Here is an 18,300-nt window from a genome sequence, read left to right on the forward strand (position 1 = left end):
TTGAACTTCAGGATCATGCCGGTTGTATGGTAGAGGGACATGCTCTGGATTATTAACGGCCTCCTCTTCCAGCATATTTAACCACTGTTCTTCTTGAGGTAAAACCGATGTTTCATCTTCCCCCGCTATCCAGTCAAGCATATTGTCATCCCTCAGTAGACTATGAACGTCGTGAACATCAATGTTATGTCTCCTTGCTTTACCTTTAATTCTTTGTTGCTCCAACTTCAAACTGTACTGGACATACACCAGATCATTTAATCTCGATGAAAGTAAACGATTGCGTAGTTTGGTGTGGATTCTTTCAAACACACTCCAATTCCTCTCTGATCCAGACGATGTATTTGTTTGACTTAATATCTTTATTGCAATCTTTTGGAGGGATGGATACTCAGCACCATAAGATTACCACCAACTTACAGGATCACCATGTTGAGCTGCAATACGTGCTGATGGTGATGCAAATTGACCTTGCATCATTCGCACGCTTCCTGCCTACAAAGAAAAGTAAAATTGTTACTAGAAATTCAAATTACTTAAGTATAAATATTTGGAGATAGTATTAGCAATTTTGTACCTCTAACATGCATTGTGCTTGTTCTTGCGGGCCACTAACCATTTTTGATATAACTCCAGTAAGACAAATTTTCGGCTCAGAAATTTCATTATTGATGAGATTAGTTGTTGGGTTAAAGATGTAATAAGGATTAAGAAAATACGATGCATCATGAAGAGGAGAACTTAACTGACTTTACCATCGTTTCTTTATTACACCCACGATAGAAGCATTTCGATTTGATCCCAAACCCATTTTTATATTTTCCACACATGTAGCAAGTGCATGGAACAAATAGCCCATGGTGGGTTTGTCTGAGTCCAAGAAATGAATCATTTTCAATAAAGGACCAACCATTATGCATGCATTTTAACACGTCGTCCAGAACATCTCATTTGAAATAATATTTTTCACTTGTATAACTTGTATAGGTTGTTTAGAATCGACTAGACAGTCAGACTCAATATTTTAGAAAATCAAACAGATAGAGTCTGCGAGCCTATATTCAAGAGCTATATCTTTGTTTTACATAGTAATCATAAAATCAAACAGATAGAGTCTGCGATCCTAATTAATAAGTAAAACAACTTGAACGGTACCAAAGACCAATGTTCAAGTGTTAATCAATTTAATCAACAACCAAAACGTTGGATTCTCCAATTGATTAATCTTACGCACAACCTGTGATATTTCAATTATATAAAAATATAATATGGAAATAGAAATAACGCAGACACCAGAATTTTGTTAATGAGGAAACCACAAACGCAGAAAAATCCCGGGACCTAGTCTATATTGAACGCCATAGTGTATTAAGACGCTACAGACATTAGCCTACTACAAGATAACTTCAGACAGGAATGTAGTTGATCCCTAACCAATCTCACACTGATCAAGGTACAGTCGCGTTCCCTTACACCTTTTGAACCACGCCGGATTCTTCGCACTTGATTCCCTTAGCTGATCTCACCCACAACTAAGAGTTGCTACAACCTATAGCCGAAGACTTAATAAACAAATCTGTATCACACAAAAAAATCTATGGAATAGATAAATTTTTCTCCCAATACCTACGAGTTTTTGTTCCGTCTATTGATAAATCAAGGTGAACAGGAACCAATTGATACACCGGAATTATATTCCCGAAGACCATCCTAAATATCAATCACCTCACGATAATCTTAATCGTATGGAAACGAAACAAGATATCGCGGAATCACAAACAATGAGACGAAGGTGTTTGTGACTGCTTTTTATCTTGCCTATCGGAGGTTAAATCTCGAGCAAATATTAGAGAAGATAGTACTCAAATACGATAGATAAAGCAAGATCAGAACACACAATGACAGAGAAAATAGTTGGGTTTGGCTTCAAAATCCCAATGAAATATTTTAGTCGTTAACTATAGGGTTTCTTGAAAAACCTAAGGTTAAAGGAGAATCAACTCTAGTCGCAACTAGTAGCAACATGAGGTATGGGGATTAGGATTACCAGTTGCTAGAGTTCTCCCTTATATAGTTTTCCAATCAGGGTTTGCAATCTAAGTTACCTTGGTAACCAAGCATTCAACATCCACCTTCAGATGAAAACGTGATTAGATTCAAGCCGATATATTTAGACCGTTAGATCATCTTGGCTTGTTATACACAAATGAAATTCACCTTCATTTAGGTTTGGGTAACCGTACCTAAACGTGTAAACTTGGTTGATTCAACAATAGTTAACCAAATTTAACCACATGAACTCTTTCATTTCAACCTTATTCATCTTTACCATAACTAGTTCAAATGACTCAAATGAAAATAGTTTTTGGAGCTGTTCAATTGTTTATATTCTTATATAAGTATACAAGACACAATTGAAACAAAATCGATTTTGATTCACATAAATCAATCATGAACATGATAGCTATGGTTTGCAAAAGATTTCATTCCTTATTATATAAATATAAAGTTCATGAGTAAACCGATTTTAGAACATAACCTACTCAAGTATGCAAACAGGTACGCATACCTAAGTAGTCAGACTAAGTTTGAGTTTCGCCAGTACGCGAACATGTACGCATACCTTCCAAACTCAGCAGAAAATCTCGAACCTGAACTCTACGCAAGTATGCGTACCAGTATGCAAACAAGGTTCCCGGACTTTCACTTTACCGACAGTATGTATACAGGTATGTATACTATGGTTAAGTGTTCCAAACTCCATTTCAATCATTGGAACTTTCTTGGAGGATGACAATAGTTGTTTTCACGAACTATTAGCATCAAAGCAATTTTCAAGTTATTGAAATAATCAATACGAAACATTCTGAGTCTATATCAAATGATTATATCACACGGATCATGTAAGATGTTACTTGGAGATATTCACATGATCATCTTTTGACTTTCGTCAGGAATATAAGATGAATTTGGTTAAAGAGAAAGCTTATCAACACATATTTCGAGAAATATTTAAGCGAGTCAAACTCACCTCGAAATATCAAACGTGTATAAACGAAATATATATATCTAAATGACTTTTGTCTCAATAAGGAGATAGAATAAATATGCTTTCGAGTGATAGATGAGTTCAGTCTCCACATACCTTTTATCGATGAAGTTCCGCAAGCTCCTCTTGATAGTTCCTCTTCTTCAATCGATAAACGGCGTGAAGTTTAATCTCAACCATACTTTCTATCCTAATACGAGACTTAGCTATAAGTAGACTATAAATCAAGAGTTATAGTTTTGGAAAGTAAACTTGACAAGCAAGCCTGAGATAGCAGCGCTTGCGAGTTCGACCGAGCAGTGCTCTAACAGGTGATATTGGAGTTAAGAACCACAATCACTTTCTATTATTTGATTCATTATCGAGTTAAATTGTTAAACTGGTGGTGAATGTACTAACACAACAATTTTCATCGATGTTATTTTCAGTATTGGTGGTATACTTACTTTAAGGTCTGCGAACCTGAGCTTCACGAAACAAGATTAATTTTTCTACAATGCTGATAATTGGGTTGGTCAAATTAATGATGGTAAAAAATGTCCCTGCTATTCAAAGGATGCAACAACTGTGCAGAACTAGTATCAACATTAGGTTTATGCCGTATACTTCTATTAACAAGTACCATGAACTAATATATAGCACAAAGCATACTACAGTTGAGCCTTAAGCGAGTTGTGTTTTACGGTCATATTACGGGTCATGTTATTTCATACTACGAATAAATACATGTTTTATCTACAATGCATAAAGGTAAAATCAATCAACCCGTTTACAACTTCAATAATTTCACAAGATGATTGGATCACGTTGATGAATAATGGACAACCTTGGGAAGAAGCTGAAGATTTGATCAAAACCCCAGATGATGACTTTGATTACTGCAGTTAGTTTCAAAAGATATGCGAGCTCAATATTGTTGTTCATGTACAAAACTTAGGTAGTGTTTACTTTCCAACAATTGACAATTCTCCACTTACAGATCTTCCGTCCTTATCCCAATCACCGACTTTACCCTAGCAGTCAAATGGGGTCGTCAAATATTCCTCAAATATCTTGGGAAGGCCAGACTTTATCATTCCGTGGAGATATAGTTACAGTTCCAATTAATAATGAAGGTATGAAGCATAGGTATCCATACTACGGTGTGGTGGCATTACCATAAGACTATCAGAACAAGTTAAACACTTTAACGTTTCTTTTTGATGAATTCCAGAGTTTTCACTTGAGACAGATGCAGATTCAGAGTGAGAATTTGAGTTTTGAAATGCCTGAGACTCCGTTAAGAACAAGTAGTTCTCAAATGGGTTTAGGTCGTGATGGAATTTCCCCTGGAGATAACAGTGTAAGAAGTCACGGAGGTCGTAGAAGTCGTCATTCTACTCCTACTATGGTGGAAGAGACTCATCTACCAAAGGCAGCAGGAGCAATAACATCAGCAGACGTGGAGATGACGAATATTCGGTCCCAGTCTCCAATTGGTTTCATGCCCCAAGAACCTGTACTTACTCCTAGTGGTGGGGTAAATATGGATGCATTTAGTCAATCCGCAATTTATACCCCAACAAATACTTAAGCATTTCACCCATTTCCAGCACCTGCCCATCCAATTCAACCATCTCTAGTACCATATAACGGTTATGAATCACCTAATGCTACTCAACCACCATCTCAGACTCAAACTGATGAGTTCTCGAAGGATCAAACAGGCATATGGGAATATATGTTTGGAAATCGTTAATTTGATAGATGTTAATCGTTAGTTTGAATCGTGATTTAATGTAATTACATTTTTGTTTGATAAATAGAAATCTTCTTTTAAAGTTTTCTACTTAAGTTAAAATTAAGAACCTAAAATATTTAAATTAGATTAAATTTTTTCAACACTTTTAAGATTTCATAACAACTTCAATATCAGAATTCCTTTCCGTTATCACTGAGCCACTCTGCACAACACCTTTGTTCAATGTCCAGCAGGATTTCACAATTTTTCATGTTTCGAGGCGCTTCCCTAATGATAGCAATATTATTGCTAACATTTTTAAAAATTATGGATAACCGAGCACTCAACAACATCGAATCATGATTGTTGAGGTTCGTTGTTTCTTCTTTAAATTTCTGTAAAACGCGTCTCCTAAATAGAATGGCATGTAATGCGCCATCAACGATTGGATGATATTGAAGAAAACGTAATTCCTGCATATGCATTCATCTTCCAACGTATTAAAACTGCGTTGATATGCAGTTCTAGCACTTCTTGCTCTTCTTATTTTATTTTGCACATTAGCTCAGTGTTCAACTCTTTGATTTTCGATAGCATGTTGCTCTTCTATAAACCGAGCCATGTTCATACTTTGGGAATTTGGAAAATCTAAGAAAACAAGAAGAATGTGCGGTCGAGTCTCAGGCGCTACCGGTCTAAACTAGACCGTTCGGTGTAGTCTTGCTCGAGCGATCGAGAGTCCACCATCCGGTAGAAATTTGCCACTTAGCCAGGCGTGTTTTCCATAGGTGCAAAAGTGGTAATCGCATGGCTTTGCCATGCCCATAGCAACCACCGGCTAAGAATGAGACCATTTCCAAGCCGGGCAATCAAATTTCGGCTATGTTTTGTGATATATTTACCTTGCCGTAAGTAATGAATTCTCATCATATGATTTTTTTACCATTGTTTTTAAAATTGGACAGATGAAACACTAAAATTCATTTATGCACGCCAAATTAATACCCATAACTGAAAATGAAAGATATCTATCTGTCGATACACCACTATAAATCCATAACTGATTCATCGGGATCCTTTATCATCTTCTTCTACTACTTTGACTTCGATCACGAGCACGTCCACCTTGACCTCGACCCCATTCACCTTGACATCGGCCAGGTACACCTTTGCTTGACTTTGTCTTTGGCCGCCAACATTCCCTTCAACATCCTCGGTAGATGAAAAAGCAGTGGGAGCTAGTACCTGATTCCTCGCTTGATGAAGAATACGTAGTCCTTTTGGTACCCCTTGGTTCGTCTTTTTGTGCCTAAACTCGATTTTGCAGCACTCCTTGATATTCAACACATCCCCAACATCAATGCAACAACTGGTGACCTTGACCAACCACCTAACTCGACCCATCTGTTTTCATATCATATCCATAAACTTTAAATACTTGTATATAATTTAATAAACTTATACAAAAACAAATTTAGTAGCATACGTACAATCATAAGGCAGCTCTTCTTCCAATAATTTTCCTTCTTCTTGGAAGTTGGACTATCCACCTTTTGTTTTGATATTGTATCGTTTCCGGATCAACCCATGTTCATTACGTAGGGATCTGTGGTATATACAATAAAATGTGCATGTTGACATATGTGCTTATGTTGAGCAATATAAGTTATAAAAGGAGTCCACTAAAAACATTGCAAATTAACGAGAGGGAGAGAAATACCTGTTGGTGGACATTTGATAGTTAATTTGATGTTGGAGGAGCCGAATTGTAGCAGGCTGATCCACCCATGCTTAGTTTTGAGGTGGATTGATGAAGCCATCAACATACAATGGTCTAAGATGTGTCAGGGATTTCAAACTATAAGAAAAAGATTCTTTCAGTTTATCACAATCCTCAATCCATAGTTGATTGAGAGAATTCCATTCTCTTAGATCCGGAACAGATGACAAAGCAGGACAATCAAATAACTTCAGCGAGCAGAGAGAGCTGATGTTGTTGTCGAATCCAGTGTCTGAAGATGCTAACTTCACATAATCAAATAACTTGAATGAGGGGAGACAGCTGCAGTTGAAACCAGTGTCTGAAGATACATTTGCTCGGAGTTCCTTATTGTTAAGAATACGAAAACCTTTAAAGTTTGGGCAGTGTGCGATTTCTAGGGATTGAATACGAGTGTCGTTGTTTTGGAGTAACAACACAGGGAAAAATTGAAGTTGAGGCGAATACTTTATGGACACAGATGCAAGGGTGGTCAGTCGTTCTCCTCCTGTGCTGGCTAAGATCAAGTTAACCGCCTCGTCGTTGGTATGACACAACTCCAAGTTCTTAAGAGAAGAACATGAAGAAAATGGTATAGATTTCAACCTTAAGCAGCCACTGACAATCAAACTTTCAAGGGATGAGAAGGGTTTAAAAGAATCATGAGGAGCAGCCCATTCTTCAAGAATTGACATATCTATAAGATTCAACTCAACCAACGAATGAAACACTGATATTCCAGATGATGATGGCAAAGATGTTTCAGGTTTTTTGTTTTTCTTGAAAAATGATGAAAATGCTTGCCTAGTCTGTTTCTTAGTATTGATTTTTTCTTCTTTTATTTCTCCGTAGTTGCTGCTGCTGCTGCCAGCACAGCTACTTTCTTGTTGCTGGTAATAAAACTCCTGACCCAAAGACTGCAGTAAATTCATTTCCTCTATCTTAAGAATTCTAAGACAAGGGAGCATACCCAACGCAGGAAGTTGCTTACAACTATTGCACCCGTAGAAATATATCTCCACCAGATGAGGAAGATAATTAGAGAAACCCATCCAGTTCGGAAGCTTTAAACCTCTAGAACCAGATATTGTCAACTTCTGCAAATTAGGGTGAGGTTGGAGACCTTCCAACACCTCTCCATCATTCACACTTCTATCAATACACCCATCCTCAAAAGAATCCCAAGATAGATACAAATCCTCAAGGTGTTGCTTGTCCCTTAACTTAGCTCTTTCTGCGACTTCTCTTCCACCTCTCACATTCTCCAGATTTCTTATATGTAAAAATTTCTCAGTCTCTAGTGCCGTTATATCTTGAATTCCACTGTAAATTTTAGGTTGGAAACACACCAAATAAATTAAAACACAAAGACACACTAACAAATAAATAGAGAGGAGATAGACTAAGAACCTGTCTTCAGCTGTTCCAGAGGTGATTTCTTTAACCAAGTACCTGGTATATTAAAAATGAGTAGAATTTGACATTCGGAAGCTTATTAACAACAAAAGAAAAATGATCCAACAAAAGAAGATTGTGTGTATTTTTTGTAAAACACTAACCTGTCAGTTGTACCAGCTCGGTAATAATTCCACCGCACTGCCGACTCGGTGGTAATTGGATTTGGATCATCATTCTGCTCCACATAGGATATAGATTTCGTATACAACTTGTCACAATCTTCAATGGTTAACTCCCAGAGAGAAGTAGTTAGCCGAAAATCTGGTATAGATGTCAATTTACTACAACCAATAATTCCTAGAGTTTCAAGAACAGGGAAGGCCATACAATAATGTGGGAGAGGAGCAACCCATTCTTCTAAATTATCAATATCACCGAGCTCGAACCTGATTAACGATGGGAATAATATAGTTGCTAGTGTAGCTTTTGCAGAACTACTGGTGCTTTCTTCTGGGAAGTAGAATTCCTGACCCAAACACTTCAACGACATCATTCCATAAATCCGAAGAACTACAAGGCAGGGGAGCATACCAAGTGCAGGAAGCTTCTCACATCTCTTGCAGTCTGAGAAATATAATTCCACCAAATGTGACAAACCCATCCACTTTGGAAGCTTTAAACCTTCAAACCCAGATATGGTCAATATCTTTTGATTGGGGCTAGGATGAAGACCTTCCAACACCTTTCCATCATTTGCACTTCCATCAATACCCACGTCAGCATCATCATATGGATAATTCCAAGAATGATTCAAATCCTCAAGGTGTTGCATTTCCTTTAACTTTAGTCTCTCCACATCTTCCATTCCACCTCTCACATTCTCGAGATTACTTGTATGTGAAACCTTCTCGATCTCTGGTGCCGCTATTTCTTGGATTTCACTGTAATTATCGGGTGGTAACACTAAATAAATATTTTTTCAAAAATTTTCAGGCTAAAAGTTTTTTTTTTTCAAAAAGGAGGGAGGAGTACTACATTATTGATGTATATGAATAGTAAGGAGAGAGATTAAGAACCTGATTTCAGGTGTTCCAGAGGATATTTTCTGAGCCCGGTATCTGGTGTTTTTGTAATGGATAAAAAATGTTACTCAGATATTTATCAAAAACAAGTACAAGGTAAGAAAATAATTCAGATTAAAATTAATAAATAATTAGCACACTAATGGCAAACCTCTCGGTAGTAAGTGATTGATATACATCGGATGGATCATCAGGCTGCTCTTCCTTTTGAATAAAACCATAGGATGTAGACTCCTTATTTAATTTGTCGCAACCTTGAATGCTTAATTCTCGGAGAGAAGTACACAGTCGAAAGTCGGGTACAGTTATCAAATTACCGCATCTATAGATGTCGACTTCCTCGAGGCAAGGGAATGAAATATACCTTGACGGAGGAGCAACCCATTCTATTAAATTCTTCATATTCTCAATTATCAACTTGATTAGCGAAGGGAATAATGTTCTTGTTGTAGGTTTTGCAGAATAAGTAGTGCTTTCTTCTTCTTCCCGGTAATAAAACTCTTCACCCAAACACTCCAGTGAATCCATACCCATAATACGAAGAATCTCAAGACATGGGAGCTGACCGAGACCAACAAGAATTATACAGCTGTTGCAGTTCTCAAATCTTAATTCCACTAAATTAGGAAGACAGGAAGATGAACCCAACCACTTCGGAAGCTTTAAACCGAGAAAACCCTTGATAGACAATATCTCCAAATTAGGATGAGGTTGGAGACCTTCCAGCACCATAACAGAATTGATAGCAGCCTTATATTCATCTTCATCATCTTCTACTTCTTCTTCTTCTTCAGATTTCCATCCTAAATACAAATCTTGAATGTTTTGCTTATCTTTTAACTTTGCCTTCTCCGCCTCTATTTTACCACCTCTCACGTTCTCTAGACTTAGTATCACTAACTTCCGGAGAGAGTTTAGATCTGCTAATTCTTGGATAGAAGAACTAGAATCATTACTGATTCTGGTTGAGAAAGCTTCTTTCCTCACCAGGTAAGGAGCTAAAATTTCCAACCGAATTAGCTTTTCTATACCTTTAGGTGCTATTACATGATGAACTCTCCGTCCCCAGGACTTCAGATGTCTCAATTCCACCCAATTCTTGATGTCTTCAGGAAATTTACAAGACTCTCCAAAGGTCACAAACTCTAATTTACAGATGTTGCTAGTCAAAGACTCGGGCAACTCTGTTATTTCAGTACCAATCAAATCAAGTGACCTTAGTTGTGTCAAAGCTCCAAAGTTACGAGGTAGTGCTTTTAATTGACGGCAATGGCTGAAGTTGAACCTGGTTAAATTATATAGGAGACAGATTGAATCGGGTAACTCTGAGATTTTTGTAGATGAAATATCAAGGGACGATAGATTTTGGAGATGACCAATAGAATCAGGCAGAAGGTTGGCGTCTGAAGAAGACAGATCTAGACATCGCAAACTAATCAAAGAACCAATTCCTTCTTTGAAAATGTTTTGAACATTTTTGGAATGGTGAAGATCGAGAGTTTGGAGATTGTAGAGTTGGTGAATGGACTCCGCATGAACATCTTCAAAATTACAATAACTGAGGTCAAAGTACCTTATGTGTTTAAACTTGAAATTGGAAGAAGATATAGTTTCTGGTTGCCTTTTAGCACCAAGTCGATGTATTACCCGAAGACGCTTGTTAATACTTGCATTCGGATAAATGCCTCCTTGAAAAAAAAATGTCCTCAGCTTTTTTGCGTTCTCTAATACATCAGAAATTGTTATTGGTAGTAGTCCTTCCCCCATTAACAGCAGGCGACGAATTCCAGACGCATCATTTTCCATTCCACTTGCTTTGCAAATTGCGACTTCACCGGAAGCCAAACTTAACGCAAGATCATGTACTAGATCGTGCATTGTGAACCATGTGATGTCACCTAAGTCATTCTTTTCTACATCTTGAAAGAAACAGCTAGACAACAAACTAAGGAAATAATCGTTACCAATATCTTCAAGCGAGTTTCCATTTCCTTCGTTAAATGGATGAATGAATCCTTCGGCTATCCACAACCGAATCAGTGTTTCTCTGTTAAATACCCAATCTTTTGGAAATAAACAACAATATACAAAACACTGTTTCAAATGGGATGATAAATTATCATAACTCAATTTCAGTATCCGTATGATTCCCTCGTAACCATTTGTCTCTAAGCTTTTGTCGTCTCTGATCGACAACCAATGCTTTTCATCATTCTGCGAGTGCATAAGACAACCGAAAAACTTTGCAGCAAGCGGCGAACCTCCACATTTTTTTGCTATATCCTTCCCAATATTTTCCATAGTTGGAGTCTCGGACGCTCCCCCCGGAAAAAAAGCTTTGTTCTTCATAATGGACCAACACTCAGCTGCTGATAACGCACCTAGATTGTAAGGAGGAAATAAACCTTGCACCATCGATGCAACTCTTTGACTGCGTGTAGTGACTATAATCTTACTACCAACAGAGCCGAAATCTAGGACACTCTTAAGGTTATTCCATCCCATGAGATCTTCACTCCACAGGTCACTTAGAACTAGCAAATATTTTGTTCCTTTTAAGCTTTCTCTTACTTGATGTGCCAATACAGCAACGCTTGAAAAATCTTCGCTATTAGAATCAGTGATGGACTCCATAATATTTCTTAAAATCTTAAACACATCGAAATTATCAGAAGTAGAAACCCAAAATCTCTTCATGAAATGATTTTCTACTGATCTGTCTTTGTATATGGACTTTACTAGAGTGGTCTTTCCTAGTCCCCCGATACCAACTATGGATATGGCGGAGACTTTTTCGATAGAAGATGATTGAGAAGATTTTGACGACGATATGCTATCCGTCATTGTTAGCATCCTAATTATATTTGATTTATCTTCATCTCTTCCTACAATTTTCAGATCATCTCCAATGAATGAAGCAGTTAGACGCTTGTTATGCTGTTCATATGGACCACTACTAGTTTGAAGCTTAAATCTTCCCATATCAGTTGCAATATCTTCCAACCGTTTATTGATACCCTTGATTTGTCTAGCCAGTTTAAAACGAAAGGCAAGGGGGTTGGAGGAATAGAAATTTTTTTTTACCTTACGGTTCTTCTCAGATCGACGCGTAGCTTCATAAGAAAACTCATCCAGAACATCATCAGCATCGTAAGAAACATCTTTAAGCCTTCTCAACCAAAGAGAAACCGCATGATCATTCACCTGCTTCCGCTCCGCATCGGATGTTTTATTCGCAATCAATTCCAATGTTTGGTTAAGCTTTTTCAGCTCATCCTTAACACCCCATGCCATACTCATCTCCCTGCTAATGGCAAATACCAGCTTTTTCAACACTTCTGATGCACCATAATCAAGAATACGCTCTTCCATTATGAAAGGATACTTGCGGATTAAAAATATGATAGTGAGATTGAATCCAATAGCAAAGAGAGAACAGAGAGAAGAAGTTTAAGAAAAATGATTCTGGGATTGAATCCAATAGCAAAAAGAGAACAGAGAACAGAAATTTAGTAAATTTGTTTAGTACATTTAAGCAGTGTGCTAGTTGAGCTCTTCATAGCCGTGCCCTCACGTCCTCCATTTATGTGTCGCCACGTGTCACCTGTTATTTCCCTGGGTTATCTTGAATAGGTACATCAATATAAGCTCCATCGTATGCTATACGGAAGGTCATTTTATCTAGTGTGGGGGACGAACTTAGTTGGAGGTGGAGAATTGATGTTCTCATTTCCGAACATATTACATTATTCCGTACCGAATATTACCTAATTGGCTGTCACTCCATTACTCCAACAGCATCTCGTGCTAAATATCCTATGTCGAGGTATTGTTTGAGGGGAGGGGTCCCCTCGCGCTCTGCATCTTAGGCTATTTCACGCTTGTTCCGTGATTTTGTGTGTAAAACTAAATGGTACCCGACTTGAAGCTAGAAAATGAAGATATTTCAAAATACCAAATCTTACAATCTATCCGCGTTAATTGTAATGGTTAAAAATTCTCTATTTTTTAACGGTTTATTTTCCAAATAATAAATAGTGATGTTATACATTTTTAATAAATACACGTTCATTTTTAATGAATACTAGCAGAGACGCACTGCAATGCACCTGCCGACTTACCGTTCCATTACAAAATATAGGAAGTAACAAACTAAAATATGGTCTTCAAACATAAGCGATACACATTAAGTAAAAAAACCAAATACAACAGTTAAGAACTTTGCGGACAACGTTTATGTAAGATATTACAATCTTTATTTTTGTTTACCTAAATTAAGACGACCTAAGAACTTCCATGACTGAAGAAATTCTCGGGTAGCTACGTCTGGAGTTGCAGCAAAACAAAAGTACTTATGAAATCCTTCAGTGATGGATCTATTCCAAAATATTTAAATGCAGTATAGAAAAACAAGATAATTAAGAACAAAATGTAGTACAAAGAAAGAAATTGGAAAATTACGGATAGAAGCCACGATTTACACACCATTTATTACCATGAAATTATGGAGTTTATTTCTATTAAAGGTACATATACTTGCTTATTTCACTGTGTCTTATGGTGTAAATTTCCACCAATAGCCTTATCATTTATGACCCCTAATTCGTCGAACAAATTACTGCCTCCGTTTTAGGAAAAGTGATATTTTCACTTTTTGAATTTAGTCTATTTTTAAGCAAAAATGAAAAGGTGAAAGTATTACTTTTCCTAAAATGGAGGTAGTATAATCTTCTGCGCTCGTAAAGGAACCGTCGAGGAAGACTCTTGCCCTTTTGTAGGAGAAAAGTATGTTCTTCTGCATAGCATACTGTACAGTCAAGCAGTTATCATTCGCCATAATATTCTATAGCCTTTCGTGTTGATTTGATCACTGATATTTCGTCATCACAGCAATGAAGATCAGGACATATAATACAACTATCGGTGTCATATTAAGATTTACTATTTTTCTTGTGGCATGCAATTTTGCACGCTTATTCTTGAACACCAAAACACATTTTAAAAACTCAGCTAAAGAGAAAAGGTTCAAATCCATACGTGCAGGAATGCAGCCAAACAACACCCATCCTCTTAGAGCATCATCTTGGCTATCTTGCCTATTATCTGCAAAACGAAACATGGCGTGGAGATGTTATAGTGCATAGCATTTAAAACCTATATACTGGGAGAACACTTCACATGTAAAGTAAATAATATGGCAGCATGTTATCTAAAATACAATTATCAAATCATGGATTACACTATTCCACAGAAGTCAATTTGTTTTGGATCTGATGGGGTTGGAAGAATTAGTCTTGGGGACAAAGACAACTTAGATCAAGAAGAAACTCCATTCATTCTCAGGCATCTACAATGAGTAATCTCTCAGTTCTCTTGTTTTCTCTGCTTTCTTGTACTACCAATGAAGAGTTCCTTATTTGGCTTGCTACTTATTCCCAGAAAAACATATTATGAATTGAGTGTGACTCAATTGAGAGTGGGGAAAAATCTATGTGACCTGTTGGATTTTAGTGCAATTTTTGACTTCGGTACCTCATTTACATACTTAAATGATCCAGCATACACGGCTATATGTGAAAGTGTAAGTAGTCCAATCAACGGATTTTCTTCTGCTCTAGCTAAACTCAAAAACTTAGTTTGCATTTGGGTTTAACATAAGCTAAGGTGGGCAATATTTGCGGTTTCCAGAAGCTGAGCGTATTTAGAATGAGTGCAAGACTGAGATACAATTGCTAAGACTATCGTGACGTTTAACATGTGCATTTGCGATTCTTCTGAACTAACATATGGAGAGTTATTAAAATAAAAAGAATTTTGTTTAGTTTTTAAGAAAAAAATCCGTGAAAGGACGATAGTTCCACATCGCTAGAAGTAATTCATTAACTTAAAATATAATATGAAAGGGCCGCTCCACTCATTGCCAATTGACTTTGAGTTTGATGCCCGCAGACTTTAACATGGTATCAGAGCCAAGCCGCAGACCCAGATTTGCGTATGCCGGGTGTAGGCCGAGTTACTGGCCGAAGTGTTTAATGGACACCCGGGATGTAGGCCAGTGCCGATACTGGCCGAGGTGTTACCCCCTTGATTTAGTCACTCACCTGTGTACACTTGTTTATCGATGGAGTGATAAACTCGTACGCAGGTCCACGTGTGAGGTCCCAGTGATCGGCCTTACACGTGAGGGGGCGTGTGAAAGGACAATAGTTCCACATCGCTAGAATTAATTGATTAACTTAAAAAATAAAATGAAAGAGCCAGCTCCACTCATTGCCAATTAGTTTTGAGTTGAATACCCGCAGACTTTAACAAATTCCCTTAGAGATTTGGATACACAAACTAACCAACATAATTACACATAAATATATATAAAAGAACTTACCCCAATGTTTTGTAAGAATGAAGTCAAATCAACGGTCTCATAGCTTTCCACCGGAATAGTAAGTTTAACTTCATATGGAGTATTGCGGGATTCCTCGCCTGAAAAAATTAAAAATAAATTCGTTAAAATATAAGAACATTGAACAAAACTGAAGTTCAAGTTGAAAATTCAAATTTTATCTCAAAGAAATTTTATCTATCAACGGATAGGCATAGCATTATAAAACCAATGAAGCGTCAAAAAGAGGTGAATTTTATTCAAACCTGTTCTACGAATATAAAAAACGTTGCAGGTGGTTCCAAATTTCAGTTGTTTAACTTTATTTTTGGTCTAGTTGGTGATTTTGCTTTGGGGGAAGGATTAGTGTGAACTCCTAATATAACCTATATGAAAAATGAGTACATTCTTTAAAATGAACTCCTAATAAAACCTGTAAGAAAAACGAATTTATTCTTTCAAATAAAATCCTAATAAAACCTATAAAAGAAACAAAGTTCATTTTTCAAAATGAACAAATAACAAAAATTCGTAAAAAAAATAGAGTTCATTCGTAAAAATGAACTGAAAATCATCTTCATTTTCTTCGTCGTCTTCAACAGCAGTAGCAAACATCATCGTCTTCAACAGTAGTTAAACTTCATATTTATACGAGCAACAAATATCGATATCAAGATCTTCAACATCAAAATCAATATCTTCAACACAAGTAACAAACGTACATCATCATCAACACAAAAAAAAATAATCAAAAATCAAGATCTTCAACAAAGTTTCATCGTTTCAACAAAGTTCATCGTCTTCAAACAATGTTCATCATCATACATAACAACAGGATCTTCATAAAGAGTTCGTCGTCTTCAACAACATTTTCCTCTTTGTCGTATTCATCATCTTCATCAAAACCCTAGAAAAAACACAAATCTTCATCGTTTATTTGCAGCAGCAGAAAAAGAAAAAAAATGGAAAGGAGAGAAACTAGATCTGAAAATAGAGAGGAGAGAGAAAGTAAATATGAGAATGATATATTTTTTCTACTGATTTTTTGTGTATATGTGGTCCCAAAAGGATATTTCTACCACTACAAAATGACAATTATATCATCCATGACATCACCCTAGGACCAAACTATGAAAAATATTTTTAAAATAGACCAAACAGATAGTTGACTAGGTCAACTGGACCAAACTCTCTGTACTATATTATTTCTAGGACCTATTGGTATTTCCTACTAAATCCAATTGATGTAGATGCATTAATTGACTACTATAATTATTTTGTTAACCCGGAAAATTCTATGTCGGCCATGCTTGGATAAACAGTAGTTAAACACCATATGATATTCATTTAGTCCGTCATGCTCAAGTATTTTATCCGTTCTAAAAAGATTTTATCTTTGATGCTTTAGGCTGATGCTATACTTGGGTTGCTGGGCATGTCAAAAGATAAAGTTGCTCCCTTAAGAATACTAAAAAGAAATTAGAAAAGAAATTAGTTGGAATCCTAACAAGCTAAGCTCCAATAGTGTACTATTATATTAGTTGAACAGGTTGTTTTGCTAGTCTACTAGCGAGCTTCATGAAGAACGTACTCAAGGCAGCCGAAGCGGATAGGGGGACTATGATCCACAAGGGGGGAAGCGAACTCTACCTTGCATGTCAATTTTTGTAGTATTACGTCATTGGAGGCTCAAACCTGGGACCTTCTGGAGAAGCGCATGAAACTTTGGGGAACTGGATGACCGGCTGAGCTAGGTACTGTAAATAGAAAGGCTATTATTTATTATTTTCTTATTTTTTTTAATAGGAGAAGGGGCTTTAAAAAGCCTCGAAATTTATTTATTTACCTAATGCACATATAGGTTTGGATTGTTACATAGCAAAATAGTAAATAGACATATCTTTGTGTTTCATCGTTATACATCGCACATTGATCCTTTACAACCACACCCTTATGTAAAGGATTTTATTTTCTTCGTTAAGATAAAATAAATATTTTACATAAGAAGTAGTTTGTGCTAATCTTCGTAATCATTATCTATTCCAATAACTATCGATCTTCTTTGTACAAATCTTGATCATTCGTCACATTAGAAATTATCTTCTTCAGATATGCTTCGATCTCCTATCGGATTTCAATACAAGAGCCCACATGTTGTAACAAAATGCACTAATGGAGATTAGAATTGGAATTAATTATTTTAATGCATCAAGTCGCCATTTACACAAGACCATAAACACAAAATAAAATTAAAACCTAAATCACAATATAATTTTTATTGCAAGCAAGAAAATAACTATACAATAACAAAATCTAATTTTCTCGGAAAAATTAAATCATAGTAAATCTAGGTATGAAGAAAGAGTTATTTTGTAAAGGGGTCGTATCTTTGTGGTCAAATTAAGATCTGGATCGTGCAACATGTCGTTGATGCATTTGGGTCATAAATCGACTAACGGCCGTTAGAAAACTATTAAATGACTTTTTATATATTACCAAATACCTTGACCATCAATTGTGTCAAACACTTTAAAAAACATCAATCTAACGACTACTGTAAAATCAAAGGAATCTTCTTCTGGGACATCTTCATACTGGTCATGTCGCTCCTCTCTTACCGCTGCCAACAACTTTGATAACATGAAAAAAAATTCAGACAGAAGTAATGGTTTCAGTTCTCAATGGGATTAGGGTTTTTTGTAGATCGATGAGGATGGTGAAAATTGTGAGGTGTTGATTAACCTGAACTGATGAATTGACAATATTCTTCAAATGGATTGTTGAACCAAATCATGAGTGTTTATGGAAGAGCCTTCGCAACTAGCCATCACGTCATAATAAAAGGAGTCACCCGACTTATATAGGGGCAACATGAGACCCGCCTCGAAGGCTCCAACCGTAGTCAATAGATGA

The 18,300-nt window shown here is 36.6% G+C and overlaps 1 protein-coding gene across 2 annotated transcripts; it reads right to left on the minus strand.

Annotated features, from left to right (window-relative positions):
* Nucleotides 1–5,678: 5,678 nt before the first annotated feature.
* LOC113313668 (putative disease resistance protein RGA1) lies at nt 5,679–12,515 on the minus strand. Of its 2 annotated transcripts, none has more exons than XM_026562463.1 (7): nt 9,160–12,515; nt 9,003–9,044; nt 8,088–8,843; nt 7,939–7,980; nt 6,490–7,851; nt 6,260–6,375; nt 5,679–6,173 (listed from the first exon to the last, which is right to left on the minus strand). In XM_026562463.1, exons 1-5 carry the CDS (start codon nt 12,378–12,380, stop codon nt 6,561–6,563), a joined length of 5,352 nt encoding a protein of 1,783 aa, XP_026418248.1. In that variant the 5' UTR covers nt 12,381–12,515; the 3' UTR covers nt 5,679–6,173; nt 6,260–6,375; nt 6,490–6,560. The 2 variants fall into 2 exon arrangements, with proteins under 2 accessions (XP_026418248.1, XP_026418247.1); XM_026562462.1 differs by having other exon boundaries at nt 8,088–8,867.
* Nucleotides 12,516–18,300: the final 5,785 nt, after the last annotated feature.

The sequence above is a fragment of the Papaver somniferum genome, chromosome 9 (assembly GCF_003573695.1).
Source record: "Papaver somniferum cultivar HN1 chromosome 9, ASM357369v1, whole genome shotgun sequence".
Classification (NCBI taxonomy): domain Eukaryota; kingdom Viridiplantae; phylum Streptophyta; class Magnoliopsida; order Ranunculales; family Papaveraceae; genus Papaver; species Papaver somniferum.